This window comes from Melanerpes formicivorus, unplaced genomic scaffold (assembly GCF_026170545.1).
Source record: "Melanerpes formicivorus ecotype bairdi unplaced genomic scaffold, bMelFor1.0.p_v2 SCAF_4, whole genome shotgun sequence".
Taxonomy (NCBI): Eukaryota; Metazoa; Chordata; class Aves; order Piciformes; family Picidae; genus Melanerpes; species Melanerpes formicivorus.
Window position 1 is genome coordinate 6,733,519 of NW_027142356.1, and position 26,268 is coordinate 6,759,786.

The 26,268-nt window shown below is 42.1% G+C and overlaps 1 protein-coding gene across 4 annotated transcripts in view; it reads left to right on the top strand.

The window, feature by feature from the left end:
- Window positions 1-976: 976 nt before the first annotated feature.
- The window catches only part of BANK1 (B cell scaffold protein with ankyrin repeats 1), a 177,887-nt gene continuing 152,595 nt past the window's right edge, over window positions 977-26,268 (top strand). For all 4 annotated transcript variants that reach the window (XR_010987181.1, XM_068136822.1, XM_068136824.1 and 1 more), the window contains exons 1-2: window positions 977-1,054; window positions 23,210-23,608. Coding sequence is in view for 3 of the 4 variants with exons in the window: in XM_068136822.1 (XP_067992923.1) it covers window positions 1,042-1,054; window positions 23,210-23,608 (412 nt within the window). In the remaining variant the exon portion in view is untranslated. The remainder of the gene's footprint in view (window positions 1,055-23,209; window positions 23,609-26,268) is intronic.

Here is a 26,268-nt window from a genome sequence, read left to right on the forward strand (position 1 = left end):
TTTTCTCACACCAGAGTATCTATAAAGAATGCTTCTATGCGGATCTCCCTTTCTCTAATACTGATGAATTCACTGATACCTTTCCTTCAGCTCATGCAGAGCTGAGCCCATCTTCTCTGTTTTAGACACCCACATTCCTGAAATTGATAGTCAGCAAACTCACCTTTGAGATCTCAAAAATCTTTGACAAATTTCACTAAAATCAGTCACCAGGCATAAAAGTTCTGATAGGGAAGAACACAATTCATATGGACTAGAAGCACAGACCTACAGGTGACGGACAAGCTTTGCTTCCTTTGGAGACTAACTGGACAGTTTTCTTCCATAGGATACTTTCAGTTTCCCTGTAATCCTGTTTCTAAGGGACAACTCCAGCTCCTTGTGGCTTGGAAGATGCTACCTTGATCAGTGGCTCCTGACTAGATCTGACAGTCAGCACAGCAGTGATCTGGTGCTTGCAGTCTCACCTTTTTAGGTTTTGGCCTTTCCCTGTGCCACATCAAAAACCAAATACGTGGCTTAGTATCTCAGAAATGTTAAAACACACCGTACCAGAACCCCTTCCTGGCAAGGCACCGACCCTGTGATGCTGTGGCTGGTATCTCAGAGGCCTATCTCCCAGACCCCTTTAGTTCTCGGTGGGCTTTCCACTCAACGCAGCAGTTCCCTGGGATGACCTAGGATCCTCTTGCAGCTTCGCACTAAAACCAACACTCTGCAGAACTTTGAAGGCTCAGCTCCCTCCTCATCTTCTCGCACAATCAACCAGCATCGACGGTCGAGGGCTCTTACCGCGTCTAACGGGGGAAGGAAGTAGGGGTTGAGCGGGAGCTTCCTCACTCCCGCCTCATAGCCGCATACCCACACTTCCCGCCGTGGGTATACGGAGGGCGGGCTGCGGAGCCTCGCGGCCGGGAGGAGCCGGGGACGGCCCCACGCTTCCGGCCCGGCTGCAGCAACCTCAATCGCTTGGGGCAGCGCCTTCTGGGCTGGGGGAGAGCGAGTGAGCGACGGAGTGAACAGTCGAGCGGCGGCGGCGCCATGCGCGCGGCAGGTCTGTGAGGGGCGGCGCGGTGCCCGGCGCGGCGGGCGGAGGTGTGAGGGTGGGCAGCCGTCCGTCCGTCAGTCCGTCGAAATCAGCTGTTGGCTGTCATTTCGTGGCCGGATAGCGAGTGGAGGAATGAGGTTGGAGTCGTGTTAGAGCTTTTCGCGTCCAGGCTTCGCGGAGAGGGTTCTAGAGAGCTCGGTGTGAAGGAGGGTTTGGCAGCCAGAAGGGATCTGGTGGTTTTCTCCAGGGCTGCCCGAGGGAGCTTGGCGGGAAGGGCGTAGGCAGTGGTGCATGGTGAGGTTCCTGTGGAGAAATGGGATGCGCTGGTCCCCAGGAAGTACCTTAGCTCCTGCAGGCTGTGCGACTGTGTGTTGGAGAGTGGAGAAACCTGCAGGAGCTATTCTCTGCTTTTTCTTGATAAAGCTGGGTGCTTCTTGGGTGCAGACCCTGTTGCATTGCTCTGGGTGCTTCTTGGGTGCAGACCCTGTTGCATTGCTTGTCCCAAAAATACTAGTTTGTTTTGTGATATTTCTACTCGTGTTACCTGTTTACACGTTTTCATGATTAATTATGCTAGAGTCTTTACTGAGGTGTCTATTCCTAGTACCTCAAGGCAGTTTTAGATAACTTTTCATTGGAAACAGTCCTCAATTGCAAGTGCATCTGTTATTATTTGGTAGTACACCACATAACTTTTCTGAAGTGTGGTAAGTCTGGCACCAAAAAGTTAGGAAATCATAGGATTTTCAGGGTTGGAAGGGACCTCATGAATCATCCAGTTCCAACCCCCCTGCCATGGGCAGGGACACCTCACACTGGATCAGGTTGCTCAGAGCCACATCCAGCCTGGCCTTAAAAACCGCCAGGGATGAGGCTTCTACCACCTCCCTGGGCAACCTGTGCCAGTGTCTCACCACCCTCATGCAGAAGAACTTCATCCTAACATCCAATCTGAATCCACCCATTTCTAGTTTTGCTCTATTCCCTTATAGTCCTATCACTACCTGACACCCTAAAAAGTCCCTCCCCAGCTTTCTTGTAGCCCCCCTTCAGATACTGGAAGACCCCAATGAAAGAATAAAAATTTTGTGAGCAGTGTTAGTTCTTTCTTACACATATATGCGCTCTGGAATAGTCTTAATTAGTTAATCACGTGCTGTGGTATTAATTAACAGTTGATCGTCCTTCAGTCTCTCAGTGTTGAGTATAGGATCTATCTTTTATTTTGCACTAAACGGTAAAACCTTGCTAGACTTCACACAGAAATATTAACTGCCTGAGTTATGTTTCCTTTGGTGTTTGCTGCATTATGTGTGCCTTGGAACTGTGAGTGCGTTTTTTGTTATGCCCTTGTCCACTGCTGGAAAAAATCAGTGAAAAGTTAAAATGACCTACAAAAGTCACATGGAAATTGGAGGCAATTCTGAATCTGAATCAGGAACACCTGGCTCTTTGTCCTTGTGTTCTTTCCTCCCAGCCATGTTACTTTATTCACATAAATACTGTGTATTTAATGGTTTTGTGTTCTGCATGTGCATTTGCAAGGCTCGGAAATGCTCAAACCAGTGGTTGTGAAGCTGGGCACTCTATAAATGGGAAATAAATTAAAGATGTGCAGCCAGATGCCCAAGGCTTAAGTTGCTTGCAGTGCAGAGCTCAGCTTTGTCTTTGTGGCTCTTCTGTTGATCAGGTCAGTATTTTATCCTCATTTTGTGAATGAGGAATCAAAAAAGACTGATCTGAAGGCCTGACCGAAAAGGTGACTCAGTGCTTTGGTTTACTGCTTTGGTTCATAATTTTAAATCAGTGTTTCAGATGTTAAGATGTTTGGGGATTATTATTTTTTCAGAGTACCTAATATTTTTATCATTTTCTAACATCAGAATAACCATATTAGATACTAATTATCAAATGCAGCATTCTAATGACAGTTTTGCAAGCCATCTCTACCTACTACTCACTGTATAGATGAAAACACTAGAGGAGAAAGGCAAAGTGACTTTCCCCGATGTTGTCTAATAAGTTTATTTGTAGATACACTATCCAAACTCAGGACTGTTTTGCTTTTTACCCAAAGCTAGATGTAAAATGGATAGAGTTATTTTTCTAGTATTTAGCCTTTGGTAGGTAGGTTTTTCTATCTAGACTTGACTTGCAGTTTTTCAAGCTGCATTTCAAAGTAGCATTCATAAGCAAAACCACATGTTTGATAGCACTTCTAAATACATTGGTACTCTCCCAGTTGTCAGGCAAACATTTCTAGATGCGAACAGTCAGTTTTATTCTCATAATCACAGACTTTTGCCTAGTGATCATATTATGTAAATGACATTATACAATTGTGCATGACCTGGGGACATCCACTTTAAAGTCTGCCTTTTGGTGAATAGAAGCAGTCAAATCCTGAGTATGCATGTGAAATTGCTGAAGTAATTGCTGAGCAAATCCCAAAGAGGGTTGGCTGCTTTGCCAGCAGCTTGCAGCCAGTTCCACACATTGGCACTGGCAAGGAGACAAGTAACTGTAGGTCCATGCAACAGTGAATATGCTCTGGCATTTGTTCCTGACTTTTTTTCTTTCATGCATTGCTCTGCACAAACCTCACCCTCCTGGGACCTTCATGCATAGACCCTTCTCTCTACAACAGCACCAAACATTTCTTTCCACAGCGAAGAGTGATCTGTTTTCTCCTGATGGAACACAAGCTGTGAGGTGTTGAGGTTGCTTTGGGTGAATTGCCCAAGGGCTAGTCTAGCTCAAATCTGAAAACTGGGATTCCTGTTGGGAGAGGCAGACTTGTCAGTGCTCTGTAGGAAGTCTTAGCCTAGGTGAACTTCTTTGTGCAAATTCTATTGACCGTGCTCTAGCTAGCGCAGGTAAAACATCTCAGATGCTTGATCCTTGATGACATCTGCCTTCACTTGAGATAGGAGGCACTGACAGGACATCTTTTTAATAGCTATACCATGTTTGAGTTATTATTTCTCTCCACACAGCTGAACTTAACCACCTAGATCTTCTGTTGTGTGCTCTTTATTTCCACAATATACATTTCTGTGCCTCCAGCTGTTTCTGGGGTAGTGTTTATATGACACATATTCTGTGAGGTAATCTACCCAGTGAACAGACACAAATACACATGATTTTTGTTCTTCTCAAGAATTAGAGATGGCTTGAATTTTTCGTAGCCTTAAACTTTTGTACATTTCTTCACTTTAGGGACAAAAGAAGTGTCAGATAATGATTTGATTCAAAATCTAAGGGATCTAGTGGTGGAGTCTTGAAGTAGATTTGACAATAACATCATAATATGAATAATTAATCTTAGTACTAACAATATATAAGTAATTTGAGTATCAAAGACATCAGTACTGTAAAAGCTGCTGTCATTACATGCTTAACAGCTGTAAATTACTTGAAACTAGATAGAGGCATGTTTATAAATAGTTACAGCTTGTGGCTATGGTTCATTGCTCCTTGTAAGCTTAGGGGTGATGAGCAGTCACTTTTATTATATGACCAGTTGCCAGCTAATGATTCACATTATTCCCAGATACTATATACTGTTGCATACAAATTTACAACAGGAATTAAAATTTGTTTTTGCAGTGGCTTGAAATAATTTTTATGATAAGTGAGCTCACAACGTATCTATAGGAAATACAGTTACTGCCTGAGTATAGCCCACTTGGAATAGCAGCATTCAGTGCTACTGGGTTACTTCTGTCACTAGAGAAGAATGTTTTACTAGTACACCATCTGAGTGTTGACTCAGAGCAAACTCTTAGGTACACAGCAATGTATGGTGTGACTATAAATGGAAAGTAAACTTCCTTCTTCCTTCCTTTTTTTGATCATGCAGATAGAGTATCAGCGTGCTTAAAAATATAAGGACAGATGTCATTAAAAAAGATGCCAAGATTTTTCAAATGCATGTAGTACCTTTTTGAAAACTTGGCACCGACAGTTCACACAGAGATTTTCTGAAATGTCTGCATGGCTTTTAAGAGCTTGTTTGTTTACTTTCCTTGGAATACTTAGCCGTTCCTAAGCAATCTGAAGAGAAACGCTGTCACGCTTTGCCACAGGTGGATTTGTGAGGACTCAGTCTTTTTGAGGCCAGATCTTGCATGGATAATACAGATATTGAAAATATCTGCAGGTATGCAGTAAACCTACATGTTAGCTGGTCAGCTGCATGACAACTTTCAGGGTGAAACCTTTCAACTTGTGGGAAACAAAACATTAAAGGGATAAAAATTCATCTGTTTATTTTTTGTATTGTGACTGATTTCTGCTGCATGTTTATAAAACTGACTTGAACATGATTGTTAGGATGGTATCTTTATTAGCTTTCCAGCATTTTATGTACAAATGTTGTTAATATTCTGGCACATGTATAAGACACATTGATGTCTTCCATCAGAGCAAAATTTGTGAATACACTTAATTATAGTTAATTATACCGTTTTAAGCGAATGAAATGTAATTCTCATGGTGACAGGAAAAGACCAAATGTTCAGGGTGCTATGTGTGAAAAAACCACAAAGGGTAAGTCTTCATACAGCAATTCTTTGCTGTGCAGGCAGACCCCAAACTAAATCTGGAAAAAGAATATGACAGTCGTGGCAATAAGAATTCCTTTGGGTGAGATGATGTATGGAAGGACATCATTCTTTTCAGTATTTGTGGTAATTCATTGACATTTGTTATGTTATCTTGGTGTCAAATGACTCACTTAAAGCCTATGGTCCTATTTTTGAAAAAGGAGAAAGGTAATAAGAAGTCTGATATTAAACTGCTTGTCCAAGAATGACATAGAAAACTAGGAATTACACTGGAGGTATTAGTGTCTTAAATGCTACAAACCCAAAACCCCAAACAGATATAATAGTAGTAGTAACAGCAAAATAGCATAGTTTCCTTTTAACTGGAAGAAAGTAATAATTTCAATGCCTATTCAACTTTTTGCAGTCTTTCTGAGCATGTGTGTAGAATTTGGACAGCGGTGGTTTGCAGTGTGCTTTGCAGGGCTTAGCTTTCTTGTCCAAATAAGCTTAGAGGATGCTGAAATGAGAAAGGAGGTGGGTTTAGAAGCATACATTCCACCTTCTCAGTGGTCAGTGCAGTAGTGAGTTCTTCAGAGTAGCGGGCTTTGCTTGGAAATGCTGCCTCTAGCATATCCAGCTGTCTTGTACAACCCAATAGTTTTACTTCTACAGCTGAAATCTATGCACAGATTCATGCTGCAATATTTCTTTGTTATGATTAATGAGTACAACAGTAAAATTGGCGGGGGGAAAGAGGTGGAAAATGGTTAAAACTTCATTGGTCATTTGTTGGCATTTAAGGTATTTCCTTTACATGTGGTAAAGGTGATATGCATGTGTTAGAGTGAAAGAGCATTTGTATGTGTTTACCCTTCTTAAGAAAAAGGGAATGGGGGTTTTCAGAACTGCTGCTGCTTCTGTTTAAGACCTCGAAACAAATGATGTTAGACTATGACGATGAAATGCAATACCTGTGTCAAGTTCCCTGTTTGTACCTCCTGGCAAACTTACTTCAAGCTGCTGAATTTTGCAGGTTTCCAGCAGAAATAAAAAACAAATACAAATATCTTCTCTCTTTTCCACTAGAATGTGTTAGTAGATGTCTTTATTTCTTAATTCCTTCATCCTATAAGAAAATGTTTATTCCTCCCTCTGAAGTCCATAGGTCCTACACACCTTTTATTTTGTTTGGTTTATCTTTGCCCTTGTGAAACATGCCCTAGCAGCTTGCTGGTGCTGCACGAGTTTGGGGTAAAGAATTTGGAAGGAGGCAGGAGGTTCTCTATTTTACTCTTCCTATTTAGCAAAACCTCTTAAAACCACAAGGAAAACATGCATCTCATCAAAAAAAGTGACTATTATGGATGTGTCTGGTCTTTCTAATGAAGTGTACTGCAGCTTCTGGTCAGCTCACATTCTTGGATTTGCTTTCTCTAGAAGCCATCAGAAGTGCTAAGGAGTAGATGTATTCAGGCATGCCCAAGTTTTGCACCAAGTTAAAATGCAGTTGAATAGTGCAGCTTTATCTGGGACCTAATACCTGATCACAGGTCCCCTCCTCTAGAAATACTGTATTAACCAGATAAAAGAATCTTCTTACAAGAAAGGGAGAGCAGTGAAGGGGAAAAGGACCTGGGGGTCCTAGTAGATGGCAGCAATGACCATGAGCCAGCAATGTGCTCTTGTGGCCGAGAAGGCCAGTGCCATTCTGGAGAGTATTAGAAGGGGCGTGGATAGTAGGTCAAGCGAAGTTCTCCACCCTTCTATTCTGTCCTGGTCCAGTTCTGGGCCCCTCAGTTCAGGAAGGACTTGGGACTGCTTGAAAGAGTCCAGCACAGAGCCACAGAAATAATTGAAGGAGTGGAACATCTTCCTTATGAGAAGAGCCTGAGGAAGCCTGGGCTCTTCAGCTTGGAGAGGAGGAGACTGAGAGGTGACATCCTTTGTGTTTATAAAGATGGGTTAAGGGTAAGTGCCAAGAGGATGGAGCCAGGCTCTGTTTGGTAATGCCCAATGACAGAACAAGGGGCAATGGGAGGAAATTGAGGCATAGGAAGTTCCACTGAACATGAGGAAAAATGTTTTCCCTGTGAGGGTGACAGAACACTGGAACAGGCTGCCCAGGAGGGTTGTGGAGTCTCCCTCTCTAGAGATTTTCAAAACCCACCTGGATGCGTTCCTATGTGATCTGGTGTAGGTGATCCTGCTCTGGCAGGAAGGTTGGACTGGATGATCTTTTGAGGTTTCTTCTAGCCCCCAACATCCTGTGATTCTGTGAAATAAGGGTATCAGACTAAAAAATCACAAGCACTACCCATGCAAACCTGACTGAGATCCTGTCAAAGGCTCCCTAACTCCTTCAAATCCTTGTGTGGGAATACAGATACAGTTCAGTTATTGCCTTAATGCACATTACCCTCTGTGTTGGGGAATGTGCATGCGTTCTGTTTCTCGAACAAAGCAAGCTATTTTGCTGTCAAAATGTAATGAAGTAATGATATTTTCACTTGCAATTTATCATTATATTTTCTTCCAAATAATAAAAAAAAAAGACCCACAAATATTACATTTTTTTAGTTGTTCCCTGTGGCACAGAGAGAATGTTAAGTTACAAAGAATAAATAATTCAAGGTTGTTTACTGTAGTCGGTAAAAAGTGGTGGTGTTTTATGGGGTTTTGTTGGGTGTTTTTTTGAAATGTCAGAGGTGAGACTTATTTTCTGATGGAAAACACAAAATTCTAGAAGCTTTGGAAAAAAATAGAAAAACAGATGGAGTGGCATGGAATTTTAAAGAATTGAGTAACAGATATTGTTAAACATATTTCCATATAGTGCAGCCTTCTATAATTCATCATTTTCATGTATTCATGAAACTCGTACAGTTTAAATAGCTGGAAGGAAGAAATATATTATGCCTGGAATGAATTGAACAGGGACAATTTAGAGCCATTTGAGAACTGAAAAGTGCCCATCTTAAGTAATGATAGTGTCTTCTGTACAAATGAAGGACTAAATGCAGAATAGACTTCAAAGCAGTTAAAGGCTAATGTGACAGTGAGCGCTAAATGAAAACAAGCAGTACTTTTATCAAAAGTCACAAGTGTGGTGTTCCCCAGGTTTATTAGGATTTAGGTGATTGAAGAGACTTGGGCACTTACTCTTTGTGAAACTATAATGTGCATGACTGACAGAAACTGATTTATTTCTTTTTTTTTTTTTAAATTAACAAAACCATACAGAGAGCAAAACAGAGATTCTGACTTTATTAGCTTCATAACGGTGTACAAGCAGACTGTGTCTACCCAGCACAGCTTCTTCCCTTTATAAGCTCAGTTTAGCTGAGCATTTAAAGAGAAGCTGGCTCGATCAGATCTAACATGTTTACAACGTTAGAGCTGACTGGGGAAAGAAAAGAAAAAAAAAAAAAAAAAGAAGAAAAAACAAACAAGCAAACACCCCCAAACCCAAGAAAAAGACTTCTCTGAAAAATGACAAATTGATCATCATTATTTCTCAGCTGGCTTGTGTTTGTTCAAGGCAGCTGAGGTAAACAATCCACCTGATTTGTGTCTCAGTTCCCATTTACTTCAAAGCGAGTCATTTAGTCCTTTAAGTAAGCTAGATAGACAACTTCTTCATGAGTGTCTGAATGTGTTTAGCTGTGGCCAGAAATTTCTAGCAGCTTAATCTTTGCTTTTATTATTATCTAAAGATAATTTACGTTTCAAATTTATCTGAATCTGGGCTACATGACAAGAAAATGTAATAAAGACTGAGGCAAAGAATAGAAAAAGTCTCACTTGCAAAGGATGTTCAATATTGTCTATTCAATATTGTCTATAAAATCCAATAAAAATGCAGAAAACTCAATTCACCTTCTTTTCCTCCAGCCACCAAGATATCTGCTGCTAGAGCATTTCACTGCACCTCTAGGTGCTGTAGACTTCCTCCCTGTAAAAGTGTAAGGCAAATTCCCCAGCTAGCATGTGCCAGAAGAGTTCTGTGTAATCGATGAAGCCTTGTCGCTGCACACTGTCAGTGGAAACTTTACCACTCTTTTTAATCAAAACTCCTTAAAGTTTTCATGCTTGCATTCTGGTTTTGTAACACCATAGTCTTATAATCAAAACTTCCAGATTTCTGTCTTGTCTTTTATCAATTCCATTCTCTGTTCAAGATTAACCATCTTAGAGGAGGCCAGCCTTCAACAAAATGGATTGTAAATGAGTTAATTGGAGAGAAGGTATTTTCTGTGGAAGTTTAAGGCAGATCCTGTATTTATCAGTCTGCAAACAGAAGTATTTTCTGCTTACAGGGCACGTTCAAGACTGCTTAATTTTCTTGTCGTGCTCTTTGCAAGTTATTGTCAGTTGGTTTTCTATGAGAATTTAAAACCAGCTCTGTTCGAAGGAGAGGACGCAGTCTCAAGCTGCACCAGGAGACGTTCAGGCAGGATGTTAGGAAGAAATTCTTCACAGAAAGAGTGACTGGCCATTGGAATGGGCTGCCTGGGGAGAGTGGTGGAGTCACCATCTCTGGAAGTATTTAAAAAAAGATGGGGTGAGGCACTTAGTGCCATGGTTAAATTGATTAGATGGTGCTGGGTGATAGGTTGGACTTGATGATCTCAAAGTTCTTTTCCAGAAGGCCTTGCTGCACATTACCACCATCGCTTGGCTACGAGCAGTGCCGCCAACCCCGTGGACCATACCCTATGCCCCACAGACAGGGTCAACCGCTGCATGACCTATAGCCACAGGAGGAAACCGTGGTAGCCTGTGTGCACCACCGGTCCTGAACTGGTACAGCCCCTAGAATGGGGAACCCTTGCCAGGCAATGCACTTAGTGGACCAAGTTGCAAAAACCTCTGGAGTTTCCCCTGGGAGGCTCCTGGACCCTTGTACTCTGGGAGAAGCAGCAACCAACGCGGCACAGCGCCACGCAGTCAGCGCCATTTTCTGTTTCCTTATGATGGCATATCTGTGCCACATTTTCTGGACTTGCTCTGTACACCTATCTGAAGGGAGGTTGGAGTGAGGAGGGGGCAACTTCTTCTTCGTATCACGCAAATGACGTCAAGCTGTGCCAGGGGAGGTTCAGTCTGGATATTAGGAAATAATTGCTTCACAGAGGGAATTACCAAACATTGGAATGGTCTCCCCAGGGCAGTGAAGGAGTCACCATCCCTGGAGGTGTTTCAGCAGCAGGTGGATCTGGCACTTAGGGATGTGGTTTAGTGTTGACCCATCAGTGCTGGGTAGAGGATTGGTCTGGATGACCTTTGATGTCTGTTGCAAGCGGATGTTTTCTGTGATTCTGTGATTCAAGAGGAAAGTAAAAATGTGTTATATAGAGTTGGTCAACCAATGAAGGGCTTGATGGTGTAAAAAGCAGGATGCTTCATAATTTCTTGGTCTGGTCCTGTCTACCTCAAGCTTCTGAGTTTTACTCTATTTGAACTACTCAGGCCATCTGACTGCATTTGTTCTCAGAAATGGTTCAAGAACCATTCCTTCTCACTTTCTGTTCTGTACCAGAAATGGAAGATGGTATGCTTGAAAAGCTGAAAGTACCAGATACTTTCCTTCCAGTTTACATAATTATGTAGACATAGTTTTCCTGTTTCTATCTAACAGTGAGAGCATATGGCAGCAATGGTAAAGTGTGGTAGGCATGTATGCATGGCAAATCTGTTTCCAACAACCTGAGCATGCAGAGCATCCAACTGACTCATTTCCAGTCAGCAACTCATTTGGACTAAGTCAGTAATAGTTAGAGTAAACTTTTTTGCGACTGCTGTCTACCAGAGGAGGACCCAAAACTCATACCCCCCAATTTGAACCTATTTAAGAACTGACAAGAGTTTAAAAATCTATAATTTGCAAGGGGGAAAGATAATTGTGTATATTAAACTTACAATGAGATATTTCTTGCTGGAAAAATGCCTTTTGACTCTTCTGTGAGCTGTCACAGTATTTGGGCAATGCAGCTGCTTTTGCAGTCCTGTGGGTGAATTGCACAAAGGCAGGCTTGCGCTAGTGACTAACTCAATTTCTTTCTGTCTGATGGGCAGAAATAGACATTTGTTATATAGCTGCTGTCTAAAGTCTTTGTCTTAAGGCAGTAGAGAGGAAGCTGTTGTGAGTTTAATACAGAGAAGTCAAATTTCTGCTGAGGCTGTTGCTGAATGTTTTATTTAGCTTGATTTGTAACTGTTGATCCTCATTGCTCTTTATGAAACTACACCTATGTCATGATTTCTGCCTCATTTGCTTCCTTCTGTGTTCATCATTAGCATGAAAACTGTTTAAAAGGTCACAACAAAAATAAGTCTTTGTCCAATGCTGATTAGAGATTGGTCTTGGGTTTTTTTGTTGTTGTTATTATTGTTTGAGGATTTTTTGGTGACTGTCATGTGTTTGTGGGAAAGGGACAAAAAGATGTGAACTGAAACCAGAGGACACTTCATTACAGCATTGTAGCTTAGACACACATCAAATACAAACTGCTTCTTACACTTTCTTCAATTTCTGGATGAATGCTCAATGAAAAAAGGGGGTTAAAACCAGTCTGAAAAAGCAGGAGAAGATCAAACCATTTGACTTAAGGGGTGTCAGACAACCTGCCTGGATATTCTGATGACTTGTGTCAAAGAAAACAGTTTTTAGAAACCTGAAGAAGTATAGGTGAAACACTGCAGCAAGTTGTCCAGAGAAGTTGTGTAATTTCCATCACTGCAAGTGTTCTAAGTCAGATTGGATGGGAACTTTGAGCAACCTGATTTAGTGAAAGGTGTCCCTGCCCATGGCAGGGGGTTGCAATAGCTGATCTTTAAAGGTCATTTCAACCAAAACCATTCTGTGACTGCTCAAGAGAATTTTACTACAGGTTCATAGAATCAAAGAATCATAGAATGGTCTGCATTGGAAAGGACCTCCAAAGGTCATAGTCAACTCCTCTGCAGTCAGCAGGGGGATCCACAACTAGATCAGGTTGCTAAAAGCTTTATTGAGCCTCACACTGAGTATCTCCAGGGATGGGGCCACAACGACCTCCCTGGGCAACCTGTTCCAGTGTTCCATCACCCTCACAGTAACGAATTTGTTCTTAACATCCAATCTAAATCTGCTCTTCTTTAGTTTGAAGCCATTGCCCCTTATTCTGTCACTGCAGGCCCTTGTAAACAGTCCCTCTCCGTCCTTCTTGTAGCCCCCTTCAGGTACTGGAAGGTTGCTATTAGGTCTCACTGGAGCCTTCTCTTCTCCAGGCTGAACAGCCCCAGCTCCCTCACCCTGTCCTTATAACAGAGGTGCTCCAACCCCCTGATCATTTTCATGGCTCTCCTTTGAACCCATTCCATCAGGTCCATGTCCTTCCTGTATTGAGGGCTCCAGACCTGGCTGCAGTACTCCAGGTGTGGTCTCACCAGAGCAGAAAGTGGCAGAAGCACTCTGGATCTGCTGGCAATGCAGCCCAGGATGCCATCTGCCTTCTGGGATGCAAGCTCACACTGCCTGTTCATGTCCAGCTTCTCATCCATCAGCACCTCCAAGTCCTTTTCCACAGCGCTGCTCTCTATCACCTCATGCCCCAGCCTGTATTGATAGTGAGGATTGTTCCAGCCCATGTGCAGAACCCTGCACTTGCTCTTGCTGAACCTCAAGAGGTTCACCTGGGCCCACCTCTCCAGCTTGTCCAGGTCCCTCTGAATAACATCCTGTCCTTCTGGTGTATTGACAGTACCACTCAGCTTGGTGTCACCTGCAAGCTTGCTGATGGTGCACTCGATCCCACTGTCTATAGCATTGATAAGAATATTAAACAGTACAGGTTCCAGTACAGACTCCTAAGGGACACCACTTGTCACTGCTCTCCATCTGGACTTCGAGCCATTGAGCACCAACCTCTGGATGTGACCATCCAGCCAATTCCTTAACCATTGAAGGATCCTTCTGTCAATGATAATCTGTAATTTAGGAACTGTTGGGATGTCATCTATGGTTATTTCAGTGTGTTTAACCACATTAGAAATGCAGGGACCACAGAAATCTCTGGGCAGAAATTGCAGAAAGTGGTGATTCTTTTTGCAGTACATTGGCATATAACAGTAATGGTCTGATGATCAGTGTCTGCCATGCCCTGGTGTACAAATTACACTACTTAATGTGTAGGACATCCTCCACGTGTGACTGCCCCAGATCACAGCAGCTGGAACTACAGCTACTTACCCAAAGTGTTACTGCTTATGAGATGAGTGCTTTCTGTCTTGCTGTATACACACAATTTCCTGAGGTGTGTGTTCTCTTGTGACAGAGGTAAATGCACTGGATTTGGTGAGATTGTTTGCTCTAGCAGTAATTAATGCCTTCAGAGTGTGTTTTCTGCTCTCTTTTTCTTATTTCAAAGAAGTTGAATTTGAACAGGGAGAGTTTACGCTGGATGTTAGGAAGAAATTATTTGCAGAAAGAGTGATTGGCCATTGGAATGTGCTGCCTAGGGAGGTGGTGGAGTCACCGTCACTGGAAGTGTTTAAAAAGAGACTGGATGAGGCACTTAGTACCATGTTTTAGTTGATTAAATGGTGTTGGGTGATAGGTTGGACTTGATGATCTCAAAGTTTGTTTCCAACCTGGTTAATTCTGTATACTGTAAATGTTATCCTAAAACCAAAGATCCCTGGTGTAAGTCAGGAGAGGCACATCTAGAGACTCTGATAAGAGAAATGCAGGCAATTAAATACATAAATGAATGAATAAAAGGACACTTGGGTCTATCTTAGCAGTAAAATGTTGATTATTTCTTTTTAATTGTTTGATATTTATAGAACTATAGAACTAGTTGTAGTGAGAGTGTAAGGGAAAGTTTTGGGCGGTGGTTGTTTCCAGCAGTAATAGCATCAGTTAAGACAAACTTGATACAGCTTGGTCAGGTTTTTATGTCACCCTCAAAGACTTGTTTCACAGCAGTCTGTCATTATGTTACACTTTTCTCTTCATGGTTTGTTCCAGCCTAAAGCACTTCTGAATTATCTGATTTTATTCTACTAAAATCTACAAAAGGTGCTATTTGCTCTCAAAGAAGTGACTGTGATGGAGATAAAGGAGGAGACATACCTTGAAACACATAACTGAGTTCTGACCTCTATATTCTGTGTTCATATTTGCTCTTGCAAACAGGTGGATGAGACCTCTACAAGTAAAGATATGGAAAACAAGTCATACGAGGAATGGCTGAGGGAGTAAGACTGTTTAGTCTGGAGGAGACTGAGGAGGGCTCTTTACTATTACATGAATGAAGAGGCTGGAGTGAGGTGTGAGTTGCTCTCTTCTCCCTAGCATCAAGTAATAGAACGAGAGGAAATGGCATCAAGTTGCACCAGGGGAGCCTTAAACTGAATATTAAGGAAAAATTTCTTTAGTGAAAGAGTGGTCAGGCATTGAAACAGGCTGTCCAGGAAGAAGTCCCCCTCCCTGGAGGTGCTCAAAAACCTCCAGCTTTTTGACACTTCAGGAAGTGGTTTAATGGTTATAGTGGTGTTAGGTCAGCAGCTGGACTCAGTGATCTTAGAGGATTTTTCCATCCAAAACAGTTCTGTGTTTCTATGTATTAACAGATCAGAGAGAGGCCTAAACTGAGGAGAAACATCTTTTTAGGCATAATGGTAGCTTTGTCAGGTTTGATCATAAGATAGATATCTTTTTCATCTACCTGGGTAAGATCCACACTGTGGAAAGGTACCCCACAAGCTTATTTGTCTTTGTATTACCATTGTCATTAGAGGGATTTCTGTACCGAGAAAGCCCACAGGATCAAGCCTAGCCCCACAGGCAGGAAAATTGTTCCTCTCTGTAGGACCAAGTTTTGGGTGCTCCAGACCTCCCTAATCTTGGTGAAAAGAATAACGAAGATATGAGGGGTGATTTTGTACAGCTAGAGCAAGTATTAGCTATCACACACAGCTTGGCAATTAGCAACACAAGGTACATAAACAATGAAAATGTTCTTCTTACGTGCTCGTTAAATAGGCATTTGAGAATAGCAGTGCAGCAGCTCTGCTGGCTGCTGCAGTGATGGCAGGAATGTCCCATGCTTTAGGATAATTGCTCTAATTGAAACAGGTGTGCCTCAGCGCTGCAGCAATTTAGCTACTTTGTCATCTCACTCTGAAGTTTACAAGCAGGCTTTTATAATTTTAATTTCCATTAGTGGAACATCTCTGAGAAGCACCATGACTGAGTTGAAAACATTTTCCATTATCTGCAAGTAGTTCTAAAGTGCTTTCTGCTGTCCTTCCCCCGTGAAGAATCCATTTTGGCTTGCTTCAGGGGATTTGCCTTGCAGAATTCCAGCAACCAAGAGCTAGAGATGCATTTTGAGGCACGTTTACTGGATGTGTCAGGTGCACTGACTGGGAAAATCAATGCCTTCTGGATGGGTGAGGGGCAGTTCATTATGCTGAGGCCTCTGATTAGTGCTGAATTAAATGTTCTCATTCTGTTTCTAAATGTTAAATTGCAGGGGTTGTTTGGAGTGCTAATGAAACTTTTTCTATAGTTCCTTGTTTTAGGTGATCAGGGGAAGCAATAGGGAGAAAGCAATGGCTGAATCTTTGTAGAGATTGTAAAGGGGACAAGAAACTAAAGGCCCTCTGCTTCTAGATTTTCATTTGAACTAGTATATGTGCTTGCTATACTCATCCTACATACAGCCTGAACGGGATGAGCCTTCTTGAGATTAGAAGAAAGATTTTGCAAGTCTCTTACACTTCCTTGCATTTCTCATGCTCCATTTTTTGTCATTGTGTCATGACTATACCCATATTTTCATCCTACAGGGTGAAAGGAATGTGGGGGAAGGGGAGAGCAGAGGAGATTTTTCAAACCCTGGAAGTTTTAAAACCCATGGATTACAGATGAAAGGCATTTCTGTGGCATGGGAACTCATGGGCTAATGTTACACGTTCATGTTGGATGGCATTTGAGCTGAACAATGAAACTAGAATTTGAAGACACATTAGGCTTTTGTCTAACCAGATGAGTGCAGTCTGGGAGCCTACTAGAAAGCTGGTGAGGGACTTTTTAGAGCATCAGGTAGTGGTAGGACTAGGGGGAACGGAGCAAAACTAGAAGGGGGTAGATTCAGATTGGGTGTTAGGAGAAAGTTCTTCCCCATGAGGGTTGTGAGACACTGGAACAGGTTGACCAGGGAGGTGGTGGAAGCCCCATCCTTGGAGGTTTCTAAGGCTGGATGTGGCTCTGAGCAACCTGATGTAGTGGGAGGTGTCCCTGCCCATGGCAGGGGGGGTTGTAACTGGATGATCCTTGAGGTCACTTCTAACCCTGACAATTCTATGATTCTATGAATTTCCCTACCCTGGCTCCCTTCAGCTGGAAAAAGCTACTGCATTTTGTGTAACATTATTGTATAAGGAGATACTCATAGTAGTCCTGCTGAGTGTATTTTGTTATTCACAAAAGAAATTAAAGATGCAATGGATGTCATTCCATACTGCCATCTGTTGCCCCAGTTTCTCATCAGTATATTATGAGAGAGTGAGCAAGAACCTCTATTCTATGCTCTTCCACTTCTCCTTTGAGGTATTGAGCAACTGTACGTATTTAACACATTTTTCTTTAAGATCAGTAGTTCCTTATATACTGGCAGAGTTCATGCCTTGTCTTTCCTTTTAAGGCTGCCATTTACAAGGAAAGCAAACAGCTTCCCCAATTGAGGACATCTGTGACAAGAAGAAATGCAGGAGGTGAATTTTCTTTGTTCTCTAGATGTTGATTCTCTCTTTTCTCATACTGTTTGAGACCAATTTGAAAGGGAGTTTTCTTCATGTAGGTATCAAAAGCTAATGTGAGTGAGGCAAGTATATACAAACAAACTTGGATTACTTTTTCATTAGTGATAACCATGGCAAGCTTGTTGTGTGGTCATAGGAATTCCTCATCATCTTAGTGAGCAACAGGGAATGGTGGTGTTGTGCTCCTGTACCCTAACTGGAGAAGGTTGTGGATGACTCCAGGAACTATGGTGATCCATCTTTTGGTTCAAACTTGGGTAAACATTAGTGTTCAAGTGTCTTTTTGTTTTAACCAAAACACCCTGAGGCAGCTGGACTGTATGGCCAGTCTTTAAACCCTAACCTCACTGATATTCAACCTTATTCAAAAGTCAGAGCATGTTAATGCTCATTCTGTGGAAACGGTTGCACTGAAATGCAGGAATCTAGAAGTAAAGCACATCATCTACAAACGTTAAACCTTTAAGAGGCAGGGAATAAGCTGACATCTTGCGGAGGACTTTCCTTCTCTGAATTTGGCAGTTTCGTTATCAAAAATTAGTTTTACCAGGTGCTTCTTGTTCACTTCTAAACACACAGAATCTCTTTCACAAGATTACAAGATTCATAAACTGAGGCACTCTTTTTAAGAGCGGCTGCCAGGCCCCAATGTTTGATTTGTTTCCTCTGCCTCCCTGATGTCTTTTTTGCATTACAGAGTTCTTGAGATTTCCTTTCACTTCCTAATATACTTAGTATCATAGTGTCAGTCAGGGTTGGAAGGGACCACAAGGATCATCTAGTTCCAACCCCCCTGCCATGGGCAGGGACACCCCACACTACATCAGGCTGCCCAGAACCTCATCCAGCCTGGTCTTAAACACCTCCAGGGATGGGGCCTCAACCACCTCCCTGGACAACCCATTCCAGGGCTTCACCACTCTCATGGGGAAGAACTTCCTCCTCACATCCAGCCTGAATCTCCCCACCTCCAGCTTCATTCCGTTCCCCCTAGTCCTATCACTACCTGAGATCCTGAGAAGTCCCTCCCCAGCCTTCCTGTAGGCCCCCTTCAGATACTGGAAGGCTACAATTAGGTCACCTGGGAGCCTTCTCTTCTCCAGACTGAACAGCCCCAACTCCTTCAGTCTGTCCTCATAGGAGAGGTGCTCCAGCCCTCTGATCATCCTTGTGGCCCTTCTCTGGACATGTTCCAGTACATCCATATCCCTCTTGTAATAGGGGCTCCAGAACTGGCCGCAGTACTCCAGGTGGGGTCTCACCAGAGCTGAGTAGAGGGGGAGAATCACCTCTCTTGACCTGCTGGCCACACTTCTCTGGCTGGTTTCTTTTTTTTTTTTTTCCTTTGCCTTTTTCCTTTGTCTGATTGTTGTTGGTTTTGGTTTTTTTGTTTTGTGTTTCCTTCATACATTAACTGTTGCCTTAAAAAAAGAGATGTTCTGTTGCCTTACGTTATGCAAGTTCTTCGTTCCTGCTTGGTCACACTAGTCTGCAAAGATGTTCTTTTCTCATTTGGTTCTCATAATATTTGGCAGGTCTTTTCAAAGAAGGCTTCAGATGGCATTATGCATGAGATGTGGTGCTTTGGGGCAACCACAGAGCAGTAATTACAGAATAGTTTTGTTTGTCAGAAGAACCTTTTCAGGTTATGGATGACTGCATAAATTCTCTCACTGTTTTTTTATTGCTGAACTAATATATTTTGTTTCTACTTTTGAGTTTGTTTCCAAGCAGAAGTAGTTGAAGCATGGCTGAATTTTGTCAGGATATTGTAGTTTATAATGCATTAACTTTCAAGGGAACAACATTCATCTCACGTAATATTCCAAGTGCAGTAACCACAAAGAAATATTCAGTGAGATATGAGAATAATGAGGGGGGAAACCTCTAGTTAAAAAGTTAAACATTGTCACTGTGTACTTAATTAAAGTTGGACTTCAGCTTTTGTTGTTTCAGGTTAAAATGATACTGTTTTGGAGGGCAAATTTTAAGTGGGCTTTAATTTTCAAGTAAGCTACATTCTGAAGGCAAAAACCTTTATGTAATTGGGGAAAACCAGACACATGGAGTAGACTCTAGTAGAGAACTTCATAAATAGTCCAAGGGTAAACTTTAACTTGACATTTGAAGTCAGGCAAGCCTATCAAAATTGTGATATTTCACCTTTTAATGCAGTTCTGGGAAGTGTAGGTCCTGCATTCCTGCTTTATATCAATGTTCACCCTCAATCTCGTAGGCAGATCAATGGCAGGGAAAAAAATACAAGCATATAATTCAAAACAACCCCACAGTTGATTTCCCACTGGTAACCTGATAGCACTATCTGCTTTCTTCAAACCAATAAACATTGCACCTAACTGCAGCATGGAATACCTCACTTTGTGTCTCAACAGTATCACTCTTCCCTCTGTGTAGAGATAGAAAAGACAAATTAAATATAGCAGCCACAATGAATTAAAGTTTGATGATATATATGTTGCAGAGCCTCTCTTTCATCAAGTGTGGTGGTAGATATATTTCATTCCCTCTTCTTACACAAATAAAGCTTTCTTTCTCACATATAAAAATCAATATAGTTAAAAAGGAGTAAAGCTTTCAATAAACATCTTAAAACCCTTTCGTATTCACACTTAGCTAAGATTAAAGCTCTAGACTTAGGTGCAGATATACTGTACAGAAATAGAATGACTTCACCTTCTTTTATCATTTTAATGCAACTCCCTCACTGTTTTTCTTGAGAATTTTCTAAGTACCCAAGGTTTGTACTGTGCATTTGCACAGGGATCTTTAACCTTATATATATATTTATTATGATTATTCTATAATGTCAGCTTCTTAAGAATACTTCTACCAATGAACTTGCAACTTCAAGCCCAGCAGACAGGGACCTCTTCAACTGTGCCTGAATGCTTGGGTCCAGCAGTTCTTTTCTGCTCTGGGATATGGGAATAGCTTCTTTGTGCTTCCAGTCTGCACAGTGATGAAGTGTAATTGTGTCTCTCCTTCTACATGGAGAAGAAACTTAGGCTCTTGGCCAGGTGGATACTGTGGACGAGCCCTATTCCCTACACCAGCAGATCTCTATTCTGCACCACCAGGACACAAAGATTCCGTGAAACTACCAAAAAACTTTTATTTTGTTTACCGTTCACTTTAAACATGCTTTTTATTCCTCCTTACAATTCCACTTAGCTCTGTACTTATTGAAGTCCATCATAATGGAAGGGAACACAGCTGAGCATGAACTTAAAATGAAACCTTTTCTCTTAAAGCCTTAATGTGAACTTTCCATGCATATCTCAGGTAATCTCAAGTGAGATTATTTTATTCTCCCCATACACTGTATTATGGAACTCCTGCCCTGGGTAAAGTTTTAAGTTCCTTAATAAGTGTTTTGAAAAGGTGGGAGAGTTCACAAAAGCACAGGAAGAATGGCAGGAGTTGTGCAAAGCCTCTGTTGCAGTGGGAAGAGTAATAATCCCACTATACAAACTGCAGCAAACACAAGGCGAAGAGGCACCTCATGAGAGCCTGAGGTTAGGGAGCATATTTCTGAGAACTGATTCTTTTAGCTTGCAGAAATAGACAAAATCAAGTTCTGTGCCCAGAAGTTGAAACTAAGCAAATTCAGGTAAAGTGTAAAGAATGAATTCCAAGATGTTATTTGAGAATTAAATGTTCTTTTAAATCTATACTTTTAAGAGACTGCCACAGTGGATTTATTAAATGGAGAATTAAACTAGAAGGTTCTTGGTGATTCCCTTTCCTATGATATGATTCAGTGTGGTCAGACTGAAGGAGCTTTTAACCTCAAAGCTCTGTTAATACAATTTCTTCTTTTGAAACTGTACAGCAAGCTTCATAGCTTTCTGTTTCTACTTTGTGTGTGTGTGTGAGCTATGGCAAATCAAATGGAAATCACCCACATATTGAGCATGTCCCTATTTAATTGCCTGACAGAAAACTTGTTGAAAATATGAGTATTCAGAAATGTCAGCTGTCTTTCAAGCAGTTTATAGACTTAAAAATGATCTCAAGAGTCTAAGCTATAGTGTCCCTATTCTGCAAGTTCCAGGCAGCCTTCAGATGGGTAAACTTTGAAATACCTCATGAATAAAGAACAAATGAACAAAATTTAGAAATAATTCCTTCTTAAAAGAAGGCAAATAATTAAAGCAGTAATCCTGGACTGGAGGTCTAGGTTTGGTTTCTTCTACTGTACAAAAACTTACATGGGATCTTTGACAGATTGTTTTTTATTCTCTTTAGCTCCATCTGCACTAGGTAGTTACCACAGTGCATCCCACTATCCAGCTCCCTGCCCAAGAAATATTTAAACTGTGTAATACCCATCATTCCCATATCTCTTGATAGTCACAAAGAAGCAGCTTTGATACTGCAAACAAGTGTCAGTCAGGTTCCCAGAGCTGTCAGCAGCCTCGGAGATGCAGAAAGTTCAATGGAGGTCAAGTGCAGCAGCTGTATCTATTCCTGAGCCCCTTACTGTTGCTCCACAGGGCTGTGATTTTGAACTGCTTAAGGGGCATCAAACCACCCTGGCATATTTTATGGGTCATCAAATCACAGGTTTTTATGGTTTCACAGAATTGCAGAATGGTTGAAATTGGAAGGTACATCTGGAAGCTGTCTTTGTACAACCACCCTGCTCAAGCAGGGCCACCTAGACACAGGACCATGCCCAGGCACCTTTTGAGTAGCTCCGAGGAGGGAGATTCCACAGCCTTCCTGGGCTGCCTGTGCCAGTGCTAAAAGTGGAAAGCCTCCTGTGTTCCAGCTTGTGCCAGTTGCCTCTGTTCTGTACTGTCATCCTAGAAACACAGTGCAAGTGTATTAGTCTTCTTACTAGCATCATGTTTTACATCTTAAAGGGAAAGCAGAACTGAAAGAAAAAAAAAAAGGTTCATAAGTGTTTTTGTTGGAATTAGGTCACTAATGACTATGCTGATGACATGCTGCCAAAATCATAGAAAAATGGAATCAACCAGGTTGCAAAATACCTCAGAGATCATCAAGTCCAACCTGTTACCTAATAACTAACATCTCATGACAACTAAACCATGGCTTCAAGTGCCACATCCAAGCATTTCTGAACACCTCCAGGGATGGGGACTCCACCACCTCCCTGGGCAGCACATTCCAATAGCCAATTACTCTTTCTGTGAAGAATTTTCTCCTCACCTTGAGCCTAAACTTCCCCTGCTGCAGCTTGAGACTGTGTTCTCTTGTTCTGGTGCTGGTTGCCTGGGAGAAGAGACCAACCCCCACCTATCTACAGCCTCCTTTCAGGAAGTTGTAGAAGGCAGTAAGGTCTTGCCCTGAGCCTCCTCTTCTCCCCCTAAACATACCAGTCCCATTCCTAATGAAGTCAGATCATGTCAAGTGTTCAAGTGTTCTTTACTTCAGCCACTTTAAGCTAACTGTTGCATTTTTAACAATATCACCTATTTTTCAAGAATCTAGGAGTGAGCAAGGATGTGTGAATGTGCCCTGCTTTCTGTACTGCACTTCCAGTATTTGGTCTGAAATAGTACTTGAAGCTACTTTGCACATAAAATATTCTGAGTCATTTTACCAGCATTTCCATGGACAATCCTTCTGCCTGGGTCTCTGAAGAAGCTGAGAGTTTTCATTTCATGGTAAAGACCTGTGTTGGTTCTTCAGTATCTTCAGATTTTGGGAGGGGGGAAAATTAATGAGCTGTCTTCTGGTACTTATAATGGATTCAAAATGCATTTGAAATAATGTATTTTCTTTTTGCTTGATGTTTTCTTCTCTCTAGAAAATACCGAGGACATTCTCGTGATATATGAGCAAGAAGCAGAAGAGTGGGCTCTGTATTTAAAATCTCTTTTTGGACACATAGTGAATGAAGGAGGAATATTACTCTACAATCTAGAGACTTCATCTTTCAAGCACCAGGAACTAGACTATTTACCCAGTTATAAATGTAAAGTCCTGATACTGTCACGTGGCCTTCTGAACTGCCTAAATCCAAAGAGAAGTTCTTTTTTGGAACATGTTCTAAAGCCTGCAAATCAAGTGGTGCTTCTGCTTTGTGGGGTGGAGAATTCAGAGCTTCTTTATGACCTACTGACCTTAGATGGAGGCAGTCAAGAGATTTCCACTGACCAGGAACCTGAGGAATACCTCTCTGTTGTTTCAGGGATTATTCAAACAGGTAATCTGAAAATGAAAACTTTGTATGATCATTAAAAGAGTTTTCTTAGCTGTGATAATATCATTTGGAAAAGAGAAAAAAAAATCAGAGCTTTCTGGTGAAATTATTCCTTTTCAGCTTGGTCTGGCAGTTTTAGTTTGATGATGCATTTGTCACTGAAGTGTGATGAAACTATTGTACTCCTAGTCCAGCTCCATTTTTGCAGAGAAACAGTCTTGGAAGGTCTAAAAGCTGCTGCTGGCATCTGTGGCCCTACTGTCACTATCTCATGGTAAGACAGAAGAGATGACATACACTTATTTCTGTTTCCTTATTTTACAGATCTCAGAAACTGTACAAAACTAGGGGGTTATGTTTCATCTTTTGCAAAGTGCCTTAATGTGACAGCAGGTACAACTCCTCAGATAAATTTGACAGAACAAAAAGCAATTCCTGAGTTAGACCCAGTGTGCATTGCACATATTGCGCATGTTCCCCATAACTAGGGGTGCCCTGCCTCCCGCCAGGGGGAGGAGAGGGATAACAGAGATAACAGAATCTATTGGGATGTGTACATCCAGTGGCCTGGCACTTCACAATTTCGGAAGTACAGGGCCTTGGTTGACACAGGAGCTCAGTGCACCATAATACCATCAAATTATCAGGGATCAGAGTCTATAACTATTCTGGGAGTCACTGGTGGATCTCAAGAGTTAAGTAAGGTAGAGGTTAATATAAGTTTAACTGGTAAACAATGGAGGAAGCATACAGTTGTGACCGGACCTGATGCACCTTGTATTTTGGGAATTGATTTTCTGAGAGAAGGGCGTTTCAAAGACCCTGGAGGTTACAAATGGGCTTTTGGAGTAGCTTCAATAGAAATTGATGGACAAAAATTGAAGCTGTCTGCCAGACCTGAACTTTCTGATGAATCTGCAGTTGTGGGACAACATAAGATACAGGACATTAAATTGCCGGTTGCTTCTCAGACTGTGCATCACAGACAATACAGAACCAACCATGACTCTTTGTTGCCCATTCAGAATCTGATTCGTCAGTTGGAAAGTCAGAAAGTCGTCAGCAAAACTCATTCACCTTTCAACAGTCCAGTGTGGCCTGTGCGGAAGCAGAATGGAGACTGGCGTCTGACGGTAGACTACCGAGCCCTAAATGAAGTGACACCACCTATGAGTGCAGCAGTGCCAGACATGATGGAGCTACAGTATGAGCTGGAATCCAAAGAGGCCAAATGGTATGCTACCATAGACATTGCTAATGCATTTTTCTCTATTCCCATAGCAGAGGAATGCAGGCCTCAGTTTGCTTTCACCTGGAGAGGAATCCAGTACACTTTCAACAGATTGCCAATGGGCTGGATCCACAGCTCAAGCATCTGTCATGCAGTGATCCATGATGCTCTGGAGAAAGGCGGTGCTCCAGAACACATCCAGTTCATTGATGACATCATCGTCTGGGGCAAAACTGCTGAGGAAGTCTTCAAGAAAGGTAACAAAATCATTGACATTCTTCTGAATGCAGGTTTTGCCATCAAACGAGACAAGGTGAAAGGACCTACCACAGAGATTCAATTTCTGGGAGTGAAGTGGCAGGATGGACGCCGACACATTCCAGTGGATGTGGTAAATAGAGTCTCTACCATGGCAAGTCCCACAAACAAGCAAGAGACCCTACGTTTCTTAGGGATAGTGGGATTTTGGAGACTGCACATTCCTGGATACAGTCAGATTGTGAAACCTCTGTATGATGTGACTCGAAAGAGAAACCATTTCCACTGGGGACCTGAACAACAAGCAGCCTTTGACCAGATAAAGCAAGAGGTAGTTCAAGCAATGGGTCTGGGACCTGTCCGAGATGGTCCAGACATTAAGAACATTTTGTACACGGCTGCAAGTGACAATGGTCCAACCTGGTGCTTGTGGCAAAAAGCTCCAGGTGAGACACGTGGACGACCTCTTGGTTTCTGGAGTCGAGGTTACAGAGGTTCAGAGGCTAATTATACTCCAACAGAGAAAGAAATTTTAGCTGCCTATGAAGGAGTGAAAGCATCTTCTGAAGTGATTGGAACTGAATCACAACTTCTCCTAGCTCCCAGATTACCAGTTTTGAATTGGATGTTCAAAGGCAAAGGTACCACACCACATCATGCCACAGACTCAACATGGTCTAAGTGGATGGCTCTGATAACACAGAGAGCTCAAATGGGAAATCTCGAAAGACCTGGTCTAGTGGAGGTGATCTCAAGTTGGCCTGAAGGTATCAACTGTGCTAAACCTCCAGAGGAGAAAGTAACTTGTGCTGAGGAAGCTCCTCCTTACAATGACCTCTCTGATGATGAAAAGAAATACGCTTTGTTCACAGACGGTTCCTGTCGTCTTGTTGGAAACAAGCAAAGGTGGAAGTCTGCAGTGTGGAGTCCAACACGCCGAGTTGCAGAAGCGAAAGATGGAGAAGGAGAATCCAGTCAGTTCGCAGAGGTAAAAGCTGTCCAGCTAGCTCTCGACGTAGCTGAACGTGAGAGATGGCCAAAGCTTTATCTCTACACCGACTCATGGATGGTAGCCAATGCTCTATGGGGTTGGCTAAAGAACTGGAAAAAGAGTGGTTGGCAGAGAAAAGGAAAACCCATTTGGGCAGCCAACCTATGGCAGGACATTGCTGAT